The sequence below is a fragment of the Planococcus citri genome, chromosome 3 (genome assembly GCF_950023065.1).
Source record: "Planococcus citri chromosome 3, ihPlaCitr1.1, whole genome shotgun sequence".
Classification (NCBI taxonomy): Eukaryota; Metazoa; Arthropoda; class Insecta; order Hemiptera; family Pseudococcidae; genus Planococcus; species Planococcus citri.
In genome coordinates, this window is record NC_088679.1 from 74491440 (window position 1) to 74511500 (window position 20061).

Here is a 20061-nt window from a genome sequence, read left to right on the forward strand (position 1 = left end):
GATATTTCAGATTGAACTGAGCGTGTATTTAGCCCTTTGTTTCAAATTTTCCATCGAATACCTTATGGACAGAATTTTAATAATTTTTTAAAAATACCCAAAGAATCGAAAAATCAAATTCTGCGCCTGAAATTAGACCGGATGGTGTTTTTTTAGTGTGCGTGGCATACTATTGGTTCCCCTCGGAGATATGAAATTTCATTTCATTTGAATGTTCTCTAAAAAACTAGAAATTTCTCAATTTAGATGGCAATGCAATATAAGCTTTGCTTAGCTGTCCAGCTTTATTGTAATCTTGATTCAGTGAAAATTTACTCGTACATTCGTGTTTTGAAATTTTTTTTCGCAAATATTTTGTATATGTAATAAAAACATTTTTGCTTTGAAGCACGAGATGTAGCATAGAATTTTCTTTCATTTTGGAAAAAAATAAGTATTTACCACCTAATCAGATGTTGGAATATGAAGATGAACATAAAGAGAAATAGTAAATATGTACGTACTACGTCAAAAAATAAACAAATTTTGTTATGTTCATTTTTTTTCTAACTCTAAAATTTGAGAAGTTTTTGAAGCTCAAAAAATTATCAAAACAGCTGACGTAAATCGCGAAATTCAAACAAAATCTCACCAAAAATTTGTCAAACATAAAAGTTTTGAAAATTACGAAGAAAGACTGCAAAAATTACGTTAAGTCATTCAAAAAACACTCCTATTGGCGTAAAAAATCATTTCAAATGAATAGAAATAGATACTTCGAGAACATTGAAAACAATTTTTACAGGATTACTTCGAATTTATTCTTATGAAATTTTTGGACTAGGGAAAATTTCTTAAGTATAAAAAAATTGAACTGTGCGTAAAAATCCTGGCCATTATACACACGCCCAATAGGTATAAAAAAATGTAAAAAATAAAATAAAACTTTGAAATTAATTCTTGGCTGCCAAACAGAAATTAAGCTATTGGATTATTGCTTTAATGGCTCCAACTGATCTCAATTCGATTGAAATATTTTGTATGTTATGGTCTACAGTTATCTCATCAGAAAATTTTTAACAAATGAGTAAATGAGCTAAGTAAATAAAACGCCAGCATTGGTGTGGCAGTATGATCATGACGAAAAATACCAGATCAGACGCGCTGGCGATATGTTGTCTCTAGTTGCAGTCCTGTTTTTAATGTTATGATCTTCCAAATTCTTGTTTCCTCAAAATGTATTCCATATGTCCGAACGTTTGAATCAGTGGAATAACTTCGACGTTTAGTTCGACGCAGTGCTTCAAAAATCGCGAAACCTGTTAAAAATTTGGTCAATAAAATACCTACTTAATATACCTCTCGTAGCTATTACATTGTGTCTTGTGTCATTCATTAGTTATACCTACTTTATACCTGACTTCACATCGTCTTATTGATAGACGAACCTATTTTGATGTATTAGTATCAATTTTAATGATGACCTACTATACGTACGTCTTCTCTAGAGTAATGTGATTCAGATGATACGAGTATTTTTCCAAGTTCACCATCGTACGGAAACATATCTTCATATTCTACCAATAAACCATTGACTCCGACGCTTTTTAGTCTTGGTAAAAGCTGTATCTGATAAGACATTTTGGGAGGAGCTGCTTTCAGGTTCAAATGAACAACTTGTAAAATAAGGAGGGGAAATCACACTTCTCGTTTCAATTTAATTGATCATAATTTAAATAAGGTAATCTGCTCATGAAGTAGGTAACAATCGGCTTATTCAACTGTTAATCAAATTATCTGTACCCTGGATGGTTATATCTTGATGCTTTTGGTAATAGTGGTGGGATATTATCGATATTTATCGATATATATCGATATTTGCCGCCGTCGATATATATCGATATTTTGAAGCCGATAATCGATTATCGGAAAATTTTTATAAATTATGCAAAAATCCCGCAAATAAATTGTGCGAGGTATTTTTTTGCTCTTTTTGAGCATTTTCAGACTCTTTTAGAGTAAAATAGTGATTATCACAGCTATTAATGGTAGCCATGGGCCATATCTGTAGAATGATGAAATGTTGACAATTACGTCATCAATGTCACCATTATTTTAAAAAGCGCCAAATAGGTAGCTAAATACAGAAAAAGCAAAAAAATAAGGAATAGAAACAGCTTAGAGATGATTCAGTTTCTCTTTTCAATTTTCATCAAAAATCAGCTGTTTTATGGTCTTTTTATGAACATCAAAAACATCCGATATATATCGATATTATCGATATCAGACCTCCGATATTTTGACGATATCGATATCCCGAAATATCGATAATATCCCATCACTATTTGGTAAGTACATGATACAGCCAAAAATCGCTGAAACTTTAAAGAAAAGATATCAGGTGAGAGCTTTTAAGAATGGCCATAAAAATATAGGTAGGTAGGTACTTTTAATATCAGATACATACTTTGTGATATACTACTATGCCGTATGTTACATGTATAGGGGAACCCACCTGGTAACACTGCGTTGTACTGGTAACACTGCGTTCTATACTCGTAAGCTGGCCGCGTGAGCTTAAAGCTCTTTAATACAAGTATGGAAATAGATTATGCTCTTAAGAAAGTCATAGCATTTTACATATGTGTTACGTACTGCGCATGGCAGGTTGGTGTCGTCACGCGTTGGAGCAACCAATGGGGTGCGACGTTGTACAATGTGAACATATTTGTGCATGCGCAGTACGTAAAACTTACGCAAAATGCTAAGACTTTCTTAAGAGCATAATCTATTTCCATACTTGTATTAAAGAGCTTTACTTGAGCTGAGCTACGAGTGTTGGAAAAGTCAATAATGTGTTCGAGTTGACGCGGGCATGTTATTCATTGACTAATTGGTTAATTGCTCATTTAGTATATTATAAGTTTTACTCACATGTGTTAAGTGTTTATGTTTAGTTTCTCAGTTTAGTTAGTTCTAGTTAGTGTTATCTTATTATTAAGGACCTGGTACAGTAAGTATGGATTGGGTAACGGTGTTACATTTGATCTTACTTACGCTTAACGGAAATGTGGACAGTGTCCCATTTCCACCACAAATCCGATTAAGATTGCATCGTTGAATGCTATCGGGAACTTCCGATGAGAAGTACCTTTTCACTCATACACTGATCGAGTGTACTAGATTAGATATTAGCCACATGTCAACTAGTAGGTATAATTACATTCATTGATGTATTCATACTGTTACTGTTCCTGCTAATTGTGTTGTAAATATTACACACATTATATATTTATGCATTATCGTCTGTGTTATTATTTATATGGTGTGTGTGAACATCTGTTAAGAGCGTAAATCATACTTTCCTACTCACGCCCATAGCCGGGGTAGTTATATTCTAAGGAGTATTTAGTAGAAATACTTACTCTAAGGGATATTTCCAGGAAACAACACAAATCTATAAGTACTCTATCCCCTCAGTGCTTAAGGTCTTTTTACCCTCTTACACCTTTGTAGAATTGATGGTACTAATACGAGTAGCCCAATATGGACCACATTTTTGTTTTTGAATGCCATGGTCGCTGTAATTGAGCTAAAAACTTCGTTGATAGCTTTAAATGTACCTAGATACATCTATCTATTATTTAGTAAGTATATTCCAAAGCCTCAAAATGTTCTAGAAATTTCAAGTGTATCGAAAAAATTGTTTTCTGAAAAATGTCCAAGTTCGAAAAGTGAATTTTGGGTTCCTAATATGAACCACTAAAAATTATTCATTTAAAAAAAAGCTAAAATGTTGTAAAAATACGTTTAATTACCGAAACACCGTTAAAATAGTAAATTAACTGAAACTTACGTCGATATTGCACAAATAAATGATATTTCTCAAATTTTTAAAAAACGCCGTGTTTCATGTATTTTTTGCGCCTTGTAAGTGGGCAACTTCTTCGACAGCTAATAGAATTTCATTTTTTTTTTCAAATTAAAATGTCTATTTCCTTATTTAGGCGGCTGAAAAATGGTTTTCAACTAAATTGAGACCGCTGAGTTCAATTCTACAGTTTATTCTACTCAATGATGCCAACTTACCGTCCATAGTTCAAGAAATCTTGGCTTAATTCACAATCAGCAACTTCAAATCGACTAAAACCGGCGTTGATATTTCTTAGATCCTAAAAAACGTCGCGTCGCGTCGTGTTTCGTGTATTTTCTGCGCCTTGCGAATAGGCAACTTCCTCCACAACTGAAAGAATTTCGCGTGCATCACCATTTCTAAGCATTGTTTACGCTAAATAAGATTGGCGAGTTCAGTTTAACGGTGTATTCTTCGTTAACCTGCAGGGACACATCTTATTTCTTTCACTAACTTGGATCTTTTCGACGATAGATTTTCACAGAATCAAGATTAGTATGTATCAAAAAACACACCATCAGGTCTAATTTCGGACGCTGAATTTGATTTTTCAGGTATTTTTAAAAATGATGAAAATTCGGTCCATACTCCATGGGAAATTTGAAAGATAAATACACTCAGTTCAATCTGGAAGATCAATTAAGAAAAGCGAACAATTCAAGACAATACATATTTAATCTTCAAAAATGTTTATTCGGTCAATTACTCGTAATTTCATAGGCAGTATGTGATTTAAAACATGAATACCGTTCGTCAACAAAAATCTCACCACGAGAAATCTTCTTCCTGGATACAAGGAAGGCTCCATAAAACCTTATTATCCCCCCAACCAGCAGCGCTGTATTCTGTAACCGGTACATTGATTACATTTTTTAATTCCATGAATGCGTTTTCGTCCTTTCTTCCTACTTTTACTGTATCATCCTTAATTTGAACCCAGAATTCGCGCCATTCGTTGGGTGACACGACATCTGCGAACAGATATTCAGCATATTCAACTTCTTCAAAAACATCTAACCCTGACCAATTTTTTACACCTAGCTTTTTTTTTATGTTTGATAACGTGTTAGTCCTTCCACCCAGGATTATTTCATAAGCTAATTTCCGGCCTTCAGCGTAAAATTGCAGATTAGCGTCGCGATCCGCTTTCACATTGAATTTTAGCGCAACCGTGTCATTTATTGTTTTAATGGGAAAAATATGTTCAAATTTGTATTGACTGCTTTTCACCATATTAATACACTGAAAGAAAAGAATAGTACATTTTACAATACAATAGTATACCTACATATTGTTAATATGACTACGTTTGAATCTGGTACGAATTATCATAATTAGGGCTAGGATTTTTATGATAACGCTTTTTTTTTAGTAAAAATAGCTACACCCTATACGGCATAAATACGTTTTCTTTGGAATTCATTCCATTCTGAGGCGGATGGTGAAAATTGGTAGTGCTTTTTTTTGGGTGTAAAAATGCTATTAAATGTTTATTTTGTGCCAAAAAAGGAGAAATTTCGCGTTTATTGGGGCTTTTTTTCGTCGTTAGCGTTTTTTTCGGTAAAAAAATTGGTAAAATTGAAGTAATTAATTCCCTAAATACAAAAATTTATCAACTTTTTGCACATTTTTGAAAAATTTTTTTTAATGAAAGACCAGTTCAAAATAACAAGGGAGGAAAAACTAAAAAATAACAGTTCCATTTTTTATTTACATAGGTACATATTTTTTAATTTTTAGTTTCAGTTTTTTCCTTTTTTTTTTTCATTTTCTAGTTCTAGTTCATTTTGGTTCAAGTTGTACATTTATATTTAAGGGATATACCTAGCTGGGTTTGAAAAAACCTTCATTTTGATATGTAACATGGCCTGGCCAGGATTTGATAGCGCATCATGTAAAAATGTTTACATGTTAGTGTAGATAATATGGTAATACAAACTCGATTGCAGTGTAATGATTGCTATCGTTGTCGTGATTCCATATCCTTTACAGGACATTGGAAATCGCATTAAGTGGTACCCTAACAGGGTGAGGCGAATGCCTATGCCACAGCGATTATTCTAGGGAATCGACATTGCTATACTGTGTGGTAAAAGAAGATCTACTAGGTAGCAGAACATTTACCACAAAGTACTGTAGAATACATTTCAATTTTGTTCAAGTTATCAAATAGCGTAGTAATTCGTACTAGATTCTTCTTAAGGAAGCAGTTTACTATATTTTTTGTACAAATTACCGTACAAGTTCCCGCCAGTCTAAGACAACATTCAGTTCTGAGTGGAGTATTATCTAAAAAAAACGAAGATGGTAAGTGCGAGAAAATAAACAATGTTGGTATAGGTACTTGATAGGTAACAATATAAATTATCTAGGTATAGTTGTTCAGACCGATTTTTTTTATAACATTTTGAACTACCTACATATTTTGTTTTAATTAGGGTAAGTGCGGGGAAATGGGGAAATAAAGAATGTTGGTGGTACTTGATAGGTAACAATACATATCTAGGTATAGTTGTTCAGGCCGATTTTTTTGACAATATTTTGAACTACATATGTAGGTACATAATATTTTGTTTTAATGAAGTCCATATCTTGGAGATTTTTGAACAAATTTTGAAATTTCAAAACATTTTCCAGACATTTTGCGATCTTACTTACCAAACATAAAGGTTGAAAATACGAGTAGACTATGAATATAAATAATTATGTTGATAAAAATGCAATAGAAACGAGTATTTTGATTTCATATATCGAAAATTTTCCAACCGTTTTGCGCAATCGCTTCGCTCAAACATAAACGTTATGTTCTCTTCCCCGCGTCTTTGACTTGAATAAAAAAGAAACACCAGATCGCGAATCCATATTTTTTACAGTAGAAGAAAAACTAGGTACCTACATCACTGAAAATTTGGTAAGAAAAAAATCAAAATACGTTCAAGAAGTTCAATTTTGAACATTGATAGCAACCTTCAGTTGGCCAAGTTCGATACCATCTTCTTATCTACTGATTTGAAAAAATCGTATTCAATTCTCCCTTTCCCTATGGATATGGAATATAATTTTTTTATAAACAAACAAGAAAAGTTTCAAAAAAAAAAAAAGGAAGGTACGAATTCTTTAGCATTAGCTTGTGTGTACCTACTTTATAATCTAGCATTATAGCTATTGCTCCGAACTTTTTAGTATGTCAGTTTGGAAAATCTTCGATAAAAATAAACAGACTATTTTTACAGCACCATTGTAGTTAGATTCAGTCAACAACTTTATAAAACTACACCTCCTCTCCAACAAAATCCAAATAGCTCCGCGCTCGTGCCTTTCAATGGGCCTGACGCCTGAGCATGATATTCGCGGGGGGGGGGGGGGGGGTCGATGCATCGAATTCAAGTCCATAAAAGTTGCACAAATGGCGCGAAATGTAATAATATTCCTTAAAAACTTACAACGAATAACACACCCATTTTCTAATAAGTTTTGAAAACATTCACTTACTCGGTATGTCACCACCGACTCCAGACGCTGCATTTGTGATGATTAAAACAGCACCAATCGCGTAAATCTGTAAAAGAATTTTGAATACCTAATTGAAGAGCTCTATTCCAAAGTAGGTCAAGTAATTTAGAAAAAAAATGAGTTATATCACTTAGCAGCGCGATTTGGTGGTTCAGAGAGGTATAGGTACAGGGTGCCCAGAAACATCGTGAACCCCAAAGAAGGTTTTTCATAAAAATATGTTGGCAACGTGAAATGGATGCATATGATTGGTGGAATGTTATCTCTCCAGTCTAACAACCAATCATGTGCTATCATAATATCATTCACTGTGATCAACCGAAATATTTGACAGAAAACTTTTTTAGGGGTTCATGATATTTCTGGGCACCCTGTACTAGGTACTAACAAATCGCAGGTAGGAGAACTTTCGTACCTACCTCAATTGTTGTGACTTGACTCATTTTGAAAAAAAAATACGAAATGTGCAGTTTACTAGACAGCTCAAAACAGCGGATTTAACACTTTTTACCGAGATTTTTATATCCGAAGTAAGTTAAGTCAAACGTTCGAGGTAGTAAATTTTTCTACGAGCGATTTTTCTATCTCCAAAGAGAGGAAAGGTGCACCGACCTTCCACACTTCTTGTTACTTCGAAAACAGAATACGTAAATTCAGCATCAAAAATTTAAAACGCCTTTTTTGAAAAAATAAAAAAAATGACTTGGCCCATTTTGGAATTTGGAATAGAGCTCTTCAATTAATCTTACGATTGTCATGGTCCTGCACGGGGGGGGGGGTTAAAGAAAGAATAGATTGAACCTGTAAGAATATTTACAATTTTACCTGGCTCGAAAAAATTGAAATTTGAATTTTTAGGAGCCTCCGGTGAGTTTTCAACTTCAGCACTTATCCGCACGGTCTTCTTTGAAAATTTAATTTCTTCACTTTCTGGAAATTTACCTACTAATGGGCCTAACATTTTCGTCAAACCAACCTTTCTGAAATTTTAATGTAACCGCCCAAAATAGCCAATGGGGTGCCCAATAACTACCCACTAAAGTTATAGGCGCTGAACTTTATTCTATAGCGATTTGTTTTTAGAGAGGTTTGAAAACTCACTGGAGGTTCCTAAAAATTCAAACAATTTTTGTTGAGCCAGATAATCGTGTAGACACACCACACAATATTATGTTGCCAATAAATATTCGAATTAATCCATTATAAAACTATATTTCGAACTTTGCACAACACAGGTTGTACGAAGTCGAACACTTCGTTCGGACCCTCCGGGCATGGTACGAACCAAGCCCGATAAAAAAGGAATTCTCACGTTTGGTCCGAACACTTCGGCCATGGTACAAAATTAGCTGTACCACCCCCGAATTGTACAATTTCGGACTTGGTCCATAACATAAATACATAAATGAGGATAGAGGATGGTTTGAAGTACCTCAAGTACCTGTCATTAAAAACATTTTCAAATCAGCTGTTGGATATTTCCTACAATTTGATGCGCTCGAAAACGAACGAGAAAAACTATCAAACAATTAACTTTTTTAATTTTTAACCTTGACCAACTACTTAAAAAAATATTCAAGTATGCATATCACAAATATTAGGTATATCTTGAGGTCACATTCAGGAGAAAAAATCTTGCCTGCAAGCTTCTAATTTCGGAATAACAATAGTTGAAAATTTTCTTTCGGGCTATTAAAATACAACGCTAAAATTTCGAAAAATGTTGGTCAACATACGATCGAATCGGTAGAAATTTTCGCGTGAAAACATGATTTTTTTCTTACATGGTGCGAGAGAAAGGATGTTCCAATTTTTTGACTCGGAAATTTTTTTTTGGTCTCTCAAAAAATATTTTTAGAATCCGATCCAAGGGCACAGTCACCAACACTTCTTATTTCCCAACTTCATCATAATTCTATCATTTTTGAAGACATACTTAGCTGGGTAAGTGAAATTTAAATTTTTACCAGTCAGAAAGAAATCAATGCACCTTATCAAACTCGACTAATGAATATCACGTATCTGATTTTTTAAAATTTTTTTCCTATTACATATTAGGTACCTACTTATTTGACCAAGCTCATACTGATCGTAAGGCACCACCACGTGTATTGAAATGCAAAGAATGTGTACATAGACTATTCACTTACCCACTTCACGTTTGCTCTCCTATCCATCTGTGAATCACGTTTACCTTGGATTTGAAAAACCACGTAAAATTTCTTCCAAGTTTGACCGAATATTATTCCAACCTACCTAAACTTACTAAACTCGAGTTGAAATTTTAATGCTGCACGTCTGATTGTGTATGCAAAAAAAGAATGTAAATTGTTACAAAGCATTCACCGTACTTTTATATCAATCAATTCCATGAACATTGTGTAGATTGCTAATTAGCCCAGCCTTGAAAATTACCTAATCAAGTTTCAATTACTGTTGTGTGAAATCCATTTGAACGATGATAAAATAATATAGTGGGAGAAAAATGACGTTAATCGCAGTATACTCTTGAGGACACTCACCCCGGCTCGGATTACTCACAATGAAGGAAATCGGACCTCACGCAATACTTAATCAAGAAACACCTAATTGTGCAAAAATTATGTATTACACCACACAGTCTTCGGTTACAACATGGAAACACATACCAAAAACACTTATGAAATAGGTATGTACCAATGTACCTATATGGATCTACTTAAAATACATTTACCGAGGGCCTGAGTACCCAAAAATGACCAGTAGGTACACGTTATCTTGACAATTCATGATTGTTACCATATACGAACTGCAACGTGGACCAGTCGCTCACTTGGTTAACTGGCCACATTCGCGGCTGAGCACGCCAGTGTTATCCACACTCAAAGGGATAATAACTTTATTATTTTGAGTCGTCAATAAGGCATATTCCAGTCTAACAACAATTTCCCTATGCACGTACTAACTATGTACTGTGATGACTTAATTACCCTTTTTAATTAATTACGCACTTGGTATCAATTTACTTTAATTTATAAAAGCACAAACTTATTTATATAAAAAGTTACATTAAAGCACAAAAGATTAGCTTAGGTGTTTTACATGTAGGAAGACTGACTGAATGAACCAATATTTCGATAGTATTTATACGGAACTTTTAGGTGCCAGGGTGGTCAAGTAGCCTGGACAATAAGTAATCGGAGCTGATACATAAGTTGCAAGTTATTGAAAAGCTGGGTTATAGGATAATCTACTTGAAGCGCCATATCTATGTTTTACTGGAGTTGGCCTTGTGTAAAGGCAGGAGCGGATTGCTGATAGTTTAGCCAGTTTATAGTTCAGTCAGCTTATGGCTTAGTCAGTTTATGGATTGGGTGGTTTATAGTTTAGGCAGTTTATATATTTTCGTCATTACAATTTTTCCATGCTTCCAGAGAAAAGTGACCTCACTTTTCAGCTTCAGTTTTCGAGAGTTGCACCTAAGCTGTACATACAGACTCAAAATACCTCGTATTAGTAGATGAATAATAAATAATTTAGGCTATGATTAATTAATAAATGATTTATTGATAAAATATCAAAGGTAGGAAAAAAATTTACAGAAAGTAGGTATTGGATAATACAAACTTAAGAATATGAGTAAAAAAAAATATCAAGAGTCTTAAAGATTGATAAAATGAAGAATAAATTGAGTAAGTAAGTATACTTGAAATTGAAAAAGAAAGTTAAAAAAATATAGAGTAAGTATCTAAAAATAAAGAAATACTTAATGCTGAGTATATTTAATCTTAAAAATTTAAGAATAAAGTAAATGAGATTAACTTAAAATTTAAAAAAAAAAGGTAAAAAAAATTGATCAGGTATTTTTATGCTTTTTTGATTAAAATTTTGATTAAAAGTGAGAAACACAATAAGATTAAAAATGTAAGAATACTTAACCAAGTGGAAAATATAAATTCACTTAGGTAAATGCTATTAACTACTGACGTTTGTAAATTTTTCAAGTTCAAAGTTCTCAATTTTTCTTTGAAACTTTCACTAGTTTGTTTTATATTAAAATTTGGAGTATGATCTTTCCACTGTTGATCTAAAATTTTTGATAAATTTTTGAATTTCAAGGGATTATTTCTATTGAATTCAATTTGTCCAGTTTCAAGTTTAGTCCATTGAAGGGGGACAATTCTAAGTACTTGAATAAAATTTGGCAAAAATTTTGGACATGGGAATTCTGATGGAATTATTATTTGTGTTTCTTCATCTGTTTCTTGAATAAGTTCCAATTCACAAGGTAATTGTAATTTTATAGCACCTGATTGGTTGTAATTAATTTGTAGTGTGGTAATATTTTCATCAGTAGAATTTCGAATATAAAGTTTTGGTTGAGGATTTGATAAAATGTATACATTTTCATCAATTTTTTTCACTAGCAATTTTTTATGAAGGGGTTCGCATTTGAATTTACAGACAGCATTTAGTTCTGGTGTGGATTTTCCCAAAACTAAGTTTTTTGCACATTCAGGAGATTCATATCCTGAATTAAAATAATCCAAAAAACAGAGATTTTTATTCAGATCACATTTTTGGAGTGCATGACCTGAAATTTCACGGATATTTTGATTTTGGTAATCATATGCAATCAGCATTTCATCTGTATCCAAAATACAAAGTTCATCATTATGGCGAAAAAAAATTGGAATATGTTTGTATAATTTCCAAGATGAGTTTTTCTTAATTAAGGGTATTTTAATTTCTATTAAAATTTTATCTTTTGAAATTTGACAGTGAGTCAAGCTTAAGGTGTAGTATTCAAGAATTTGAGAAGGGGGGATAGCTAAAGTGTAATGAAATTTTTGAAGATTTTCATTTAATATTTCAAGGTAGGTAACCAAGTCATCAGGGGAAAGAATTGAAGAGGGGAGTTTATGCTCTTGACAGTGTGTTAGTATGGAAGAAAAAAATGTATTATAAAAAGTTTTTTGAAGAATTGAAATTAAGACAGGGTATGTATATCTGTCTCTTAAAAATATTTGAGCATAGGTGTTTATAGTACTAGAAAGAATATCAATTGCATTTGCGAATTCTGCCATATTTTCATGAATTAATTTTGTGAATGATTTTAATTCTGTTGAGATATTGAAGATATCTGAATGAGCTTCTATTAAAGCTTCTTTTAGAATATTATAATTTTTTTGAATTTCTTTATCATTTGTATAAAGGGGGGAAAGGTCTTCTTTTGTGACTACATCACAACACCACTGTAAAAAGTTTCCATAAAAATTTGCAAATCCTCTTTTTTTTCTATCATTTTTCAAAATTTTCGAGTCAAAATATGTTTGTTTGAGCTGAATGTTTATAAAATTTTCAATTTGGAGAAGAGAAGTATAGAATTTTTGAGTAAATATGCATTCTTCATCATTCATGTTACATTCCATATCCTGATTTATGGAGGGGGTAAGGTTTGGGTAAGTATAATTTAGGACAAATTTGTAGGGGATTGATTTTTCATAAATGATGATTTTCGAAAATTCGGAGAGATAAGCTCCAGGGGTAATTTCGATTGGTAATTTTTCAGATGCCAAAATTAATCCAAAAAAGGATAAAAAAATTGGAAATTGGAAAACCATGGCTGAAAAAGAAAAAGGAAATATTATTGAAAAAAAATTGAGATATGGGAGTCTTAAAATAAATTAAAACTAAATGTGATGATTTCATTTTTCAAATCATATGGAGAAAAAAAAATTCCATTTTCAAATATACATTTCAATCAGCTATTCTAAATGCATCAGGTTCAATTTCATTTGCTGAAATTATAACATCAAACATATTTCTTGCAGGGAGCTCTACAAAATATACAAATGCCTTAATTTTTAAAGTTTCAAAAATTTTGATAAAAAGTCCTCTTATGGTTGTAATTTTATCATCAAGATATCGATGAAATGGGCCTATTGGTGTAATATATGCTATGGATTCATTCCATCTGTGCCTACTTGCACAAAAAATGACAATCTCATGTCCACTTAGAAGGTAGCAGTCAATGTATAAGATGACACCTTGTCTGGCTAATTCACTTATTTCGAAAATTTGCACCATCCTGGAAGAAATAAAAAATAAATTGATTGAGAAGTCTGAGGTGCGATGTATTTTTTGTTTGGTCTAAGAGCATGGGTTGAAGGATCGTGACTTTTTCACTGTTATATTTTTTTTTTTTTTTTTTTTTTTTTTATTTTATTTTATTGGTTTGTATATTTGTTGTTTGAGTGAGACAGATTTTATGCATCGGAGTCTGGTTTTGGGGGGACAGGTATGGGTTCCATTCCTAACAATGTATGCGATTTTTTTTTCCATCATTTTTTTATGATTTTGTAAATGATCCGAAAAATATTAAAAATTAGCGAGTGAGAAGTGTAAGATTTTTCAGTCTTACTTTTAACTTTGTAAAGGATTGATTTCGTTTGGAGTAGTAGATTTGGTGGTGTTTCGTGTTGCTTTTTTGTTCTTAAACTTACGGTGAATTTTTGACAATTTTTTTGTTTATTTTGATTTCGTTTCGTTTTTTTCTTGTGTAATTGAGAACAATCGCGAATTTTTTTCTCATTTTATCATTTTTTTTGTGTTTGGGTGTGATTAATTTCGTATTTTATCATGGAGGGACAGTTTAATATTGATGAATTGCTGCAAGAAAATGATTTCCCCGCGGAAGTAATTGGAGATGAAGTTGACAATTTATTACAACGTAAGTACCAAAATAGATTTTTATTTTTAATTTATTTTTGTGTATTTTTTTCGTTCATGTGTTTTACAAAAAATTAGATTAATTTTCGGAGGAAACAAAAGGTGATGGGGGGGGGGATCAAATTTTTGTGTTTGAGGGAAAGATGATTTTCATAAAACTCATTTTTGGGAAAAAAGTTGAATTTGGCTTTTTTGGGGGAAAACTTGAATTTTGATGGAAAATCATCATCATCATATTTATTTACTGTATCAGTACACAAAGTACTATCACAAACTACAAACTTACGTCATATTTTATAATAGGTCTTGAATTAGTTTAGGTTTTAATCTTCTGTTTACTGTTGGTAAAAGAATATCACGTAAATTTGACAATTTTGACATATTACAATATGTATTCATACTTAAAATTAGAGCATGAGTGTACAGATCTGTTACATTTAATTCTCTATGTATTTGTGAATTGCGGACAAACCATGGGCTGTGGGTTACGATGCGAAGAATTTTGTTTTGAAATGTGTTGAGCTTTTTAAAATTTGTTTTAGAGCTACCTATCCATACTATAGAACCAAAAGTCAAGATAGGACGAATCAAGGATGTGTAAAGTAGTTTACCATTTGATATACTGAGATTAGATCTCTTGTTTAGAAGTGGATATAGTAGATTTAAACGATTATAGGCAGTTTTTAATTTGATATCAATATGATCAGTAAAATTTAATTTTGTGTCTAGATGAATACCTAAATATCTGATTGACTCGCTTTTCCAAGGTAAATAGGTATTATCAATTTGAATGTTCATATTGGTATCAATTTTACGAAGAGAAAAGATTTTAGATTCACATTTGTTTGGGTTAAGTTCGAGCTTCCAGCATTTAAACCAGTTAGAACAAGTATTTATAGAATTTTGAAGGGAATTAATAGCTATATCGAGGTTAGCGTTTTGGTGGAGAAGGCAGATATCATCAGCAAAGGATGCAATGACAGAATCTTGTCCTGCTGTGAAGTCACAGCAGAATAGGTTATAAAGTATTGGACTTAAAACAGCACCTTGCGGAACACCAATTGTTATATTTTTAATAGGAGAAAAACTAGAACCTATCCGGACAGTAAACGACCTGTTTTCTAAAAATGATTTTATTATTTTAATCAAGTATAAGGGAAGATTTTGTTGACATAATTTATAAAGTAAACCATTGTGCCAAACAGAATCAAAGGCTTGTTTGACATCAAGAAAACATGCAGTTGAATATAATTTGTTTTCAAACCCATCATTAATGATTTTAGTAATTCTTTGGGCTTGGTAAACACAAGAGTATTTTTTACGAAAACCAAATTGATGAAAAGGAATAGATTCTTTTTTTGAAATTTTACTAAGGATTCGTTTAAGAAGAATACGTTCAAAAATTTTGGAGAGGGAACAGAGGAGGCTGATAGGCCTGTAGTTAGATGGATCATTTTTTGGTTTATTAGGTTTAGGTATCACAATTAAGACAGCAGTTTTCCAATTTTTGGGGAAATAGGATAGTTTAAGACAGGCATTAAAAATATTTACAAGTTGGTTTATAAAATTTTCAGAAAGGTTTTTTAGAGTTAAATTGGTGATACTATCTATGCCTGGAGATTTCTTGTTTTTAAGTTTTTTAAGAATAGTTTTAACTTCAGCAGCATTGGTTTCTTTAATTCTTCTTGTGGGAGTCTTAGTGATGAATGATATAGTTTGTTGCATTAGATTTTCTTCTTGTTGTGTGGTAGAAATTTTCCTACCAAATATTTTTTGAAAATGGTTAGCAAAAAGAATACCTTTCTCTTGGTCTGAAGTAGCTGGAATATCTCCCAAGATTGGGATATCTTGAGGCAATTTTATTATTTGTTTTGTAGCTTTCCAGATATCAGAGTTGTTGATTGGTATATTAGAAAGGAAACTTTGGAATTTTTCATTACGAAATTTAAATAGTTCAAATTTAATTTCACGAATGCAGCGATTCAATTTAGTTTTAGTTTCTAGGTTTCTCAATTGCTGCCATTCTTTTCTTACTTTATTTTTTATTTTTATAAGATTTAAAATACGTAAAGGGACTTGCCATTTAAACTTTGGAAGAATTTTTTCTGTAGTGCTAAAGTTATAAACTGTTTTTATTTTATTTGTTATTTCAGAAATAGCATCATCAATAAGATTTGTGGTTTGAAGGTTAATATGGTTAAAAGAGATTTTTTCAGATTCTTCCTTGAATAAAGACCAGTTTGTTTGCAAGATTTTTGAGGGGGGGTTTAATATAGGTTGATTATCTAGTTTTATCAAAACAGGAAGATGATCAGAACTTAATTCATTCAAGACAGTTTGAGAAGTTGGTTTAGTATTTTTATAAAGGACAATGTCCAAGATATCTGAAGTTGGTAAGAAAGTAGGGTTATTAGGGCTTTCTATTTGTAAGGCTAAATTACTACAAATATCTAGCAGCTTTTTACCATTCCCATTTGTTTTGTTACAACCCCAAATGATGTTTTTGCAATTTAGGTCTCCGCAGATGATTAGAGGTTTCTTATCAACTTCACTAATTTTTTGAAGATCTGAGAATAGTAATTTTTTGCGAGGTTCTTTATAAGCTGCTATAAGATTTAAGTGGGAATTTTCAAGTTGAATACCTACAGTTTCTAGATTTTGTAGAGTGGGTATTAATATGGCGTTGTGTTTAATTTCATTTTTAATCAAGATAGCAACCCCTCCAGATGCTTTTATGCTATTACGATTTTTTAGATAAGTTTTGAAGCCTTGAATCTTGAAATTATCATTAGTTGTTAAGTGTGTTTCTGATATACATGCTATATCTATATCATGTATGGATAGGAAGCTCCTTAATTCAAGATCATGGTTTTTAACACCATTTGCATTCCAGTTGAGGATTTTAAGAGAATAATGGTTAGAATTATTTATCATTTTGAATGAATTTGGTTAATTTACTTACCACAGCTTGTAAGAGTGGTAGTGTTAATCGAAGAGCTTCAGTCAAGTTGTTAACCATTTCAATATGGGAGTTGAGGAGCTGCATAATCCCAGATATATCCATATGTAATAACTGATCAGAATTCACATCAGGAGGTTTTGTAATCTTTGCATAGCTTACTGCCGGTGTTGCGATAGTTGGAGTTTTGCGCACGGATCTGGATATGTTAACATTTTCAGGAGCTTGAGGAGCAGAACTTGATGGTTGTTTTTTAATAAACATCGGGCATCCGCGAAAGTTTGCTGTGTGTGGACCATTGCAGTTTGCACATTTTGGTTGAGGCAGTCTTCCATGAGGACAGTTGGAAGTTAGGTGGTTTTCTGCGCATTTCACACATTTAGGAGGTCTTCGGCAATAATTTCTAGAATGGCCAAGTTCTTGGCAATTCTTGCATTGCACAATATCAGGCTTCTTTCGTGGTTCAACTCGAATCAGTACATGATAAATGCTTTTTAAAGAAAAGATTTGTTTTCCATCGTCATCGTCTTTGGTTGTAAGAGCACAAATTGGCAGAGGTTCTTTACTTCTGTTGAAGAGACGGTGCAAACGAATAACAGGTATGGCTTTATCAATCAATTCATTTTCGATATCTTCTATTGACAAACTGGTAGGTATATCTTTGATGACCACTGACAGATGGTTAACTTGGTTTTGAAATGTATGATATTGCCAATTATTGGAATCGAAGAATCTTGTTAGTGCTCGATAGTCATCAGGGGTAGATAAACGAATTCTTATTCTCTTGCCGAATACTTTTGCATCATAATCTTCTAAACCAAGCTCAGCTATTTTACTGGTTAGTTCCTTAATGTTTCCATCAGCCAGAAAAATTGGAGGAACTCTGAATTTTGTTGTTGTTAATTGATTGTTGGTATCTTTTTCTTTGGTAGGTTGTTCATTTGGTTTAGATTCTTCCGGCACAGAGATACTTTCGAACTTGTTCCTGACTGGAATTAACGAAGCTGATTGAGATTGTGCAGATTTGGCTGTTTTTTTTGGTTTTACAAATTTGGCGCCTTCGAACTTTAGGCCAGCACGGATATTTTCTTGCAGATTCAAGATCATGCGCGCTTGGTTAACACGGATGGCTTCAGCTTCTTCAGCGTCTTGAGAATTCATTACTAGGCATTTTATATAAAGTTTAGGAGATGTACACTCTGCGGTGTCTCAAATAGAACTGATGGAAAATGAAAAAGGAGTTGTTACTTTCTGATGAAAAAAAGAAGATTGAATTTGGATTTTGGGAACAATTTTTGGGAAAAATGATCGAATTCTTGTTAAAAAAAAAGAAAAGGGGGGAATTTCTGGTTTTTGTTTTTGAGAGAAAAAAAAGTGAATAACAAATTTCGAATTTGGGGGGGGGGGAATGGGAAATGTTTTGATTTTGTGTGGAAAAACGTATGGAATTTTCCATTTAAGGGAAAAAGGTGAAGATCTGATTTTTTTCTTCGAGAAAAAAAAGTTGAATTTTTTGTGAGTGGAAATAGAGAACAAAAGTTGAATTTAAATGTGTTCGGAAACCAAGCCAGTTCTTTACTTCAATTTTTTTGGAATTTTGATAATTTTTGTATTTTTTTGAATCCAAATTTGATATTTTGAAGTTTCCGAAAAATCTAAAAATGAATCGCAGTGCCTAAAATTTTGATAAATATGGTATTTTTGCGTGTTTTTCCGATCTAACTTTTCATTTAGGCGTTGGGAGAAAATAAAGTTTGAGTTTTCGAATTTTGGGAAAATATTAAGTTTCATTGTTTTGTTGTGAATGTTGAATTTTGTCTTCGTTTCTACAAAAGGGGTAAAATGTTGTTTAGAAAATGTAATTTTTCTTTTGGTTAGGTTGAGGGGGGGGGGGGGGGTAGAATCGAATTTTGTATTTGTGGGAAAATTAATTTTTGAATTCAGAATGAAAAAGGGGAAATGGTTTCGTTTTTGGGGGAAAATCTGGTTATGTGTCGGAAGGTAAGGAATATAATTTTTGTGATGTGTGAGGGGGGGGGGGGTTAAAATTTTGAATAAAATTCGAGCAAAGGGAAATATTCGTGTATGAAATATATTTTTTGAAATAATTTGTCTATTTATTCGTTTTTTTTTTGTTCTTGTTTTCAGAATTACAGGGAATTGAGGGATGCCCACCTGCATCATCGTCTGTGGATGTTCCTGAGCCAACTGGGGCGTCATCCTCGAATGAAAATGTTCAGGAGGAAACAGGGGAAGAGGCGATTGAGGCTCCCAAAAATTTAGAGCCCTTAGTGGCGGTTGAGCCGGCCGAAGCACAGCCAGAAGGAGGAAACGGGGGAGGAGGAGAGGAGCCAGTAGTAGCTGGTCCCCCTCAGCAGCCAGGAGTAGCTGGTCCCGCTCAGCAGCCAGCAGATCGAATCGGAGAAACAAGGGTAAGGTTGACGTTTTTTTTTTTTTTTTTTTTTTTTTTTTTTTTTTTTTTTGGTATCAATTTACTTTAATTTATAAAAGCACAAACTTATTTATATAAAAAGTTACATTAAAGCACAAAAGATTAGCTTAGGTGTTTTACATGTAGGAAGACTGACTGAATGAACCAATATTTCGATAGTATTTATACGGAACTTTTAGGTGCCAGGGTGGTCAAGTAGCCTGGACAATAAGTAATCGGAGCTGATACATAAGTTGCAAGTTATTGAAAAGCTGGGTTATAGGATAATCTACTTGAAGCGCCATATCTATGTTTTACTGGAGTTGGCCTTGTGTAAAGGCAGGAGCGGATTGCTGATAGTTTAGCCAGTTTATAGTTCAGTCAGCTTATGGCTTAGTCAGTTTATGGATTGGGTGGTTTATAGTTTAGGCAGTTTATATATTTTCGTCATTACAGTACTTACTCAAGAGGAATTTTATCACTTACTTACAATAAATACTCAAAACTGATAGATGGGCGAGTCATTGCATTAGTCACATTTGGTGTGTGGTAGGT

At 32.8% G+C, this 20061-nt stretch overlaps 1 protein-coding gene across 1 annotated transcript; it reads right to left on the minus strand.

Moving 5' to 3' along the window:
- Positions 1-4564: 4564 nt before the first annotated feature.
- On the minus strand, positions 4565-9746 carry LOC135839156 (uncharacterized). Its single transcript, XM_065355057.1, has 4 exons — positions 9556-9746; positions 7385-7451; positions 6129-6181; positions 4565-5134 (listed from the first exon to the last, which is right to left on the minus strand). Exons 1-4 carry the CDS (start codon positions 9580-9582, stop codon positions 4658-4660), a joined length of 624 nt encoding a protein of 207 aa, XP_065211129.1. The 5' UTR covers positions 9583-9746; the 3' UTR covers positions 4565-4657.
- Between the last annotated feature and the right edge of the window lie 10315 nt (positions 9747-20061).

Coding starts and splice junctions, on each gene's coding strand:
- LOC135839156 (XM_065355057.1), bottom strand. CDS start 9,582: ATGGATAGGAGAGCAAACGTGAAGTGG. Junction 7,452..9,555: donor GGAGAGCAAACGTGAAGTGG/GTAAGTGAATAG, acceptor ATTCTTTTACAG/ATTTACGCGATTGGTGCTGT. Junction 6,182..7,384: donor AGTCGGTGGTGACATACCGA/GTAAGTGAATGT, acceptor CGTTTTTTTTAG/ATAATACTCCACTCAGAACT.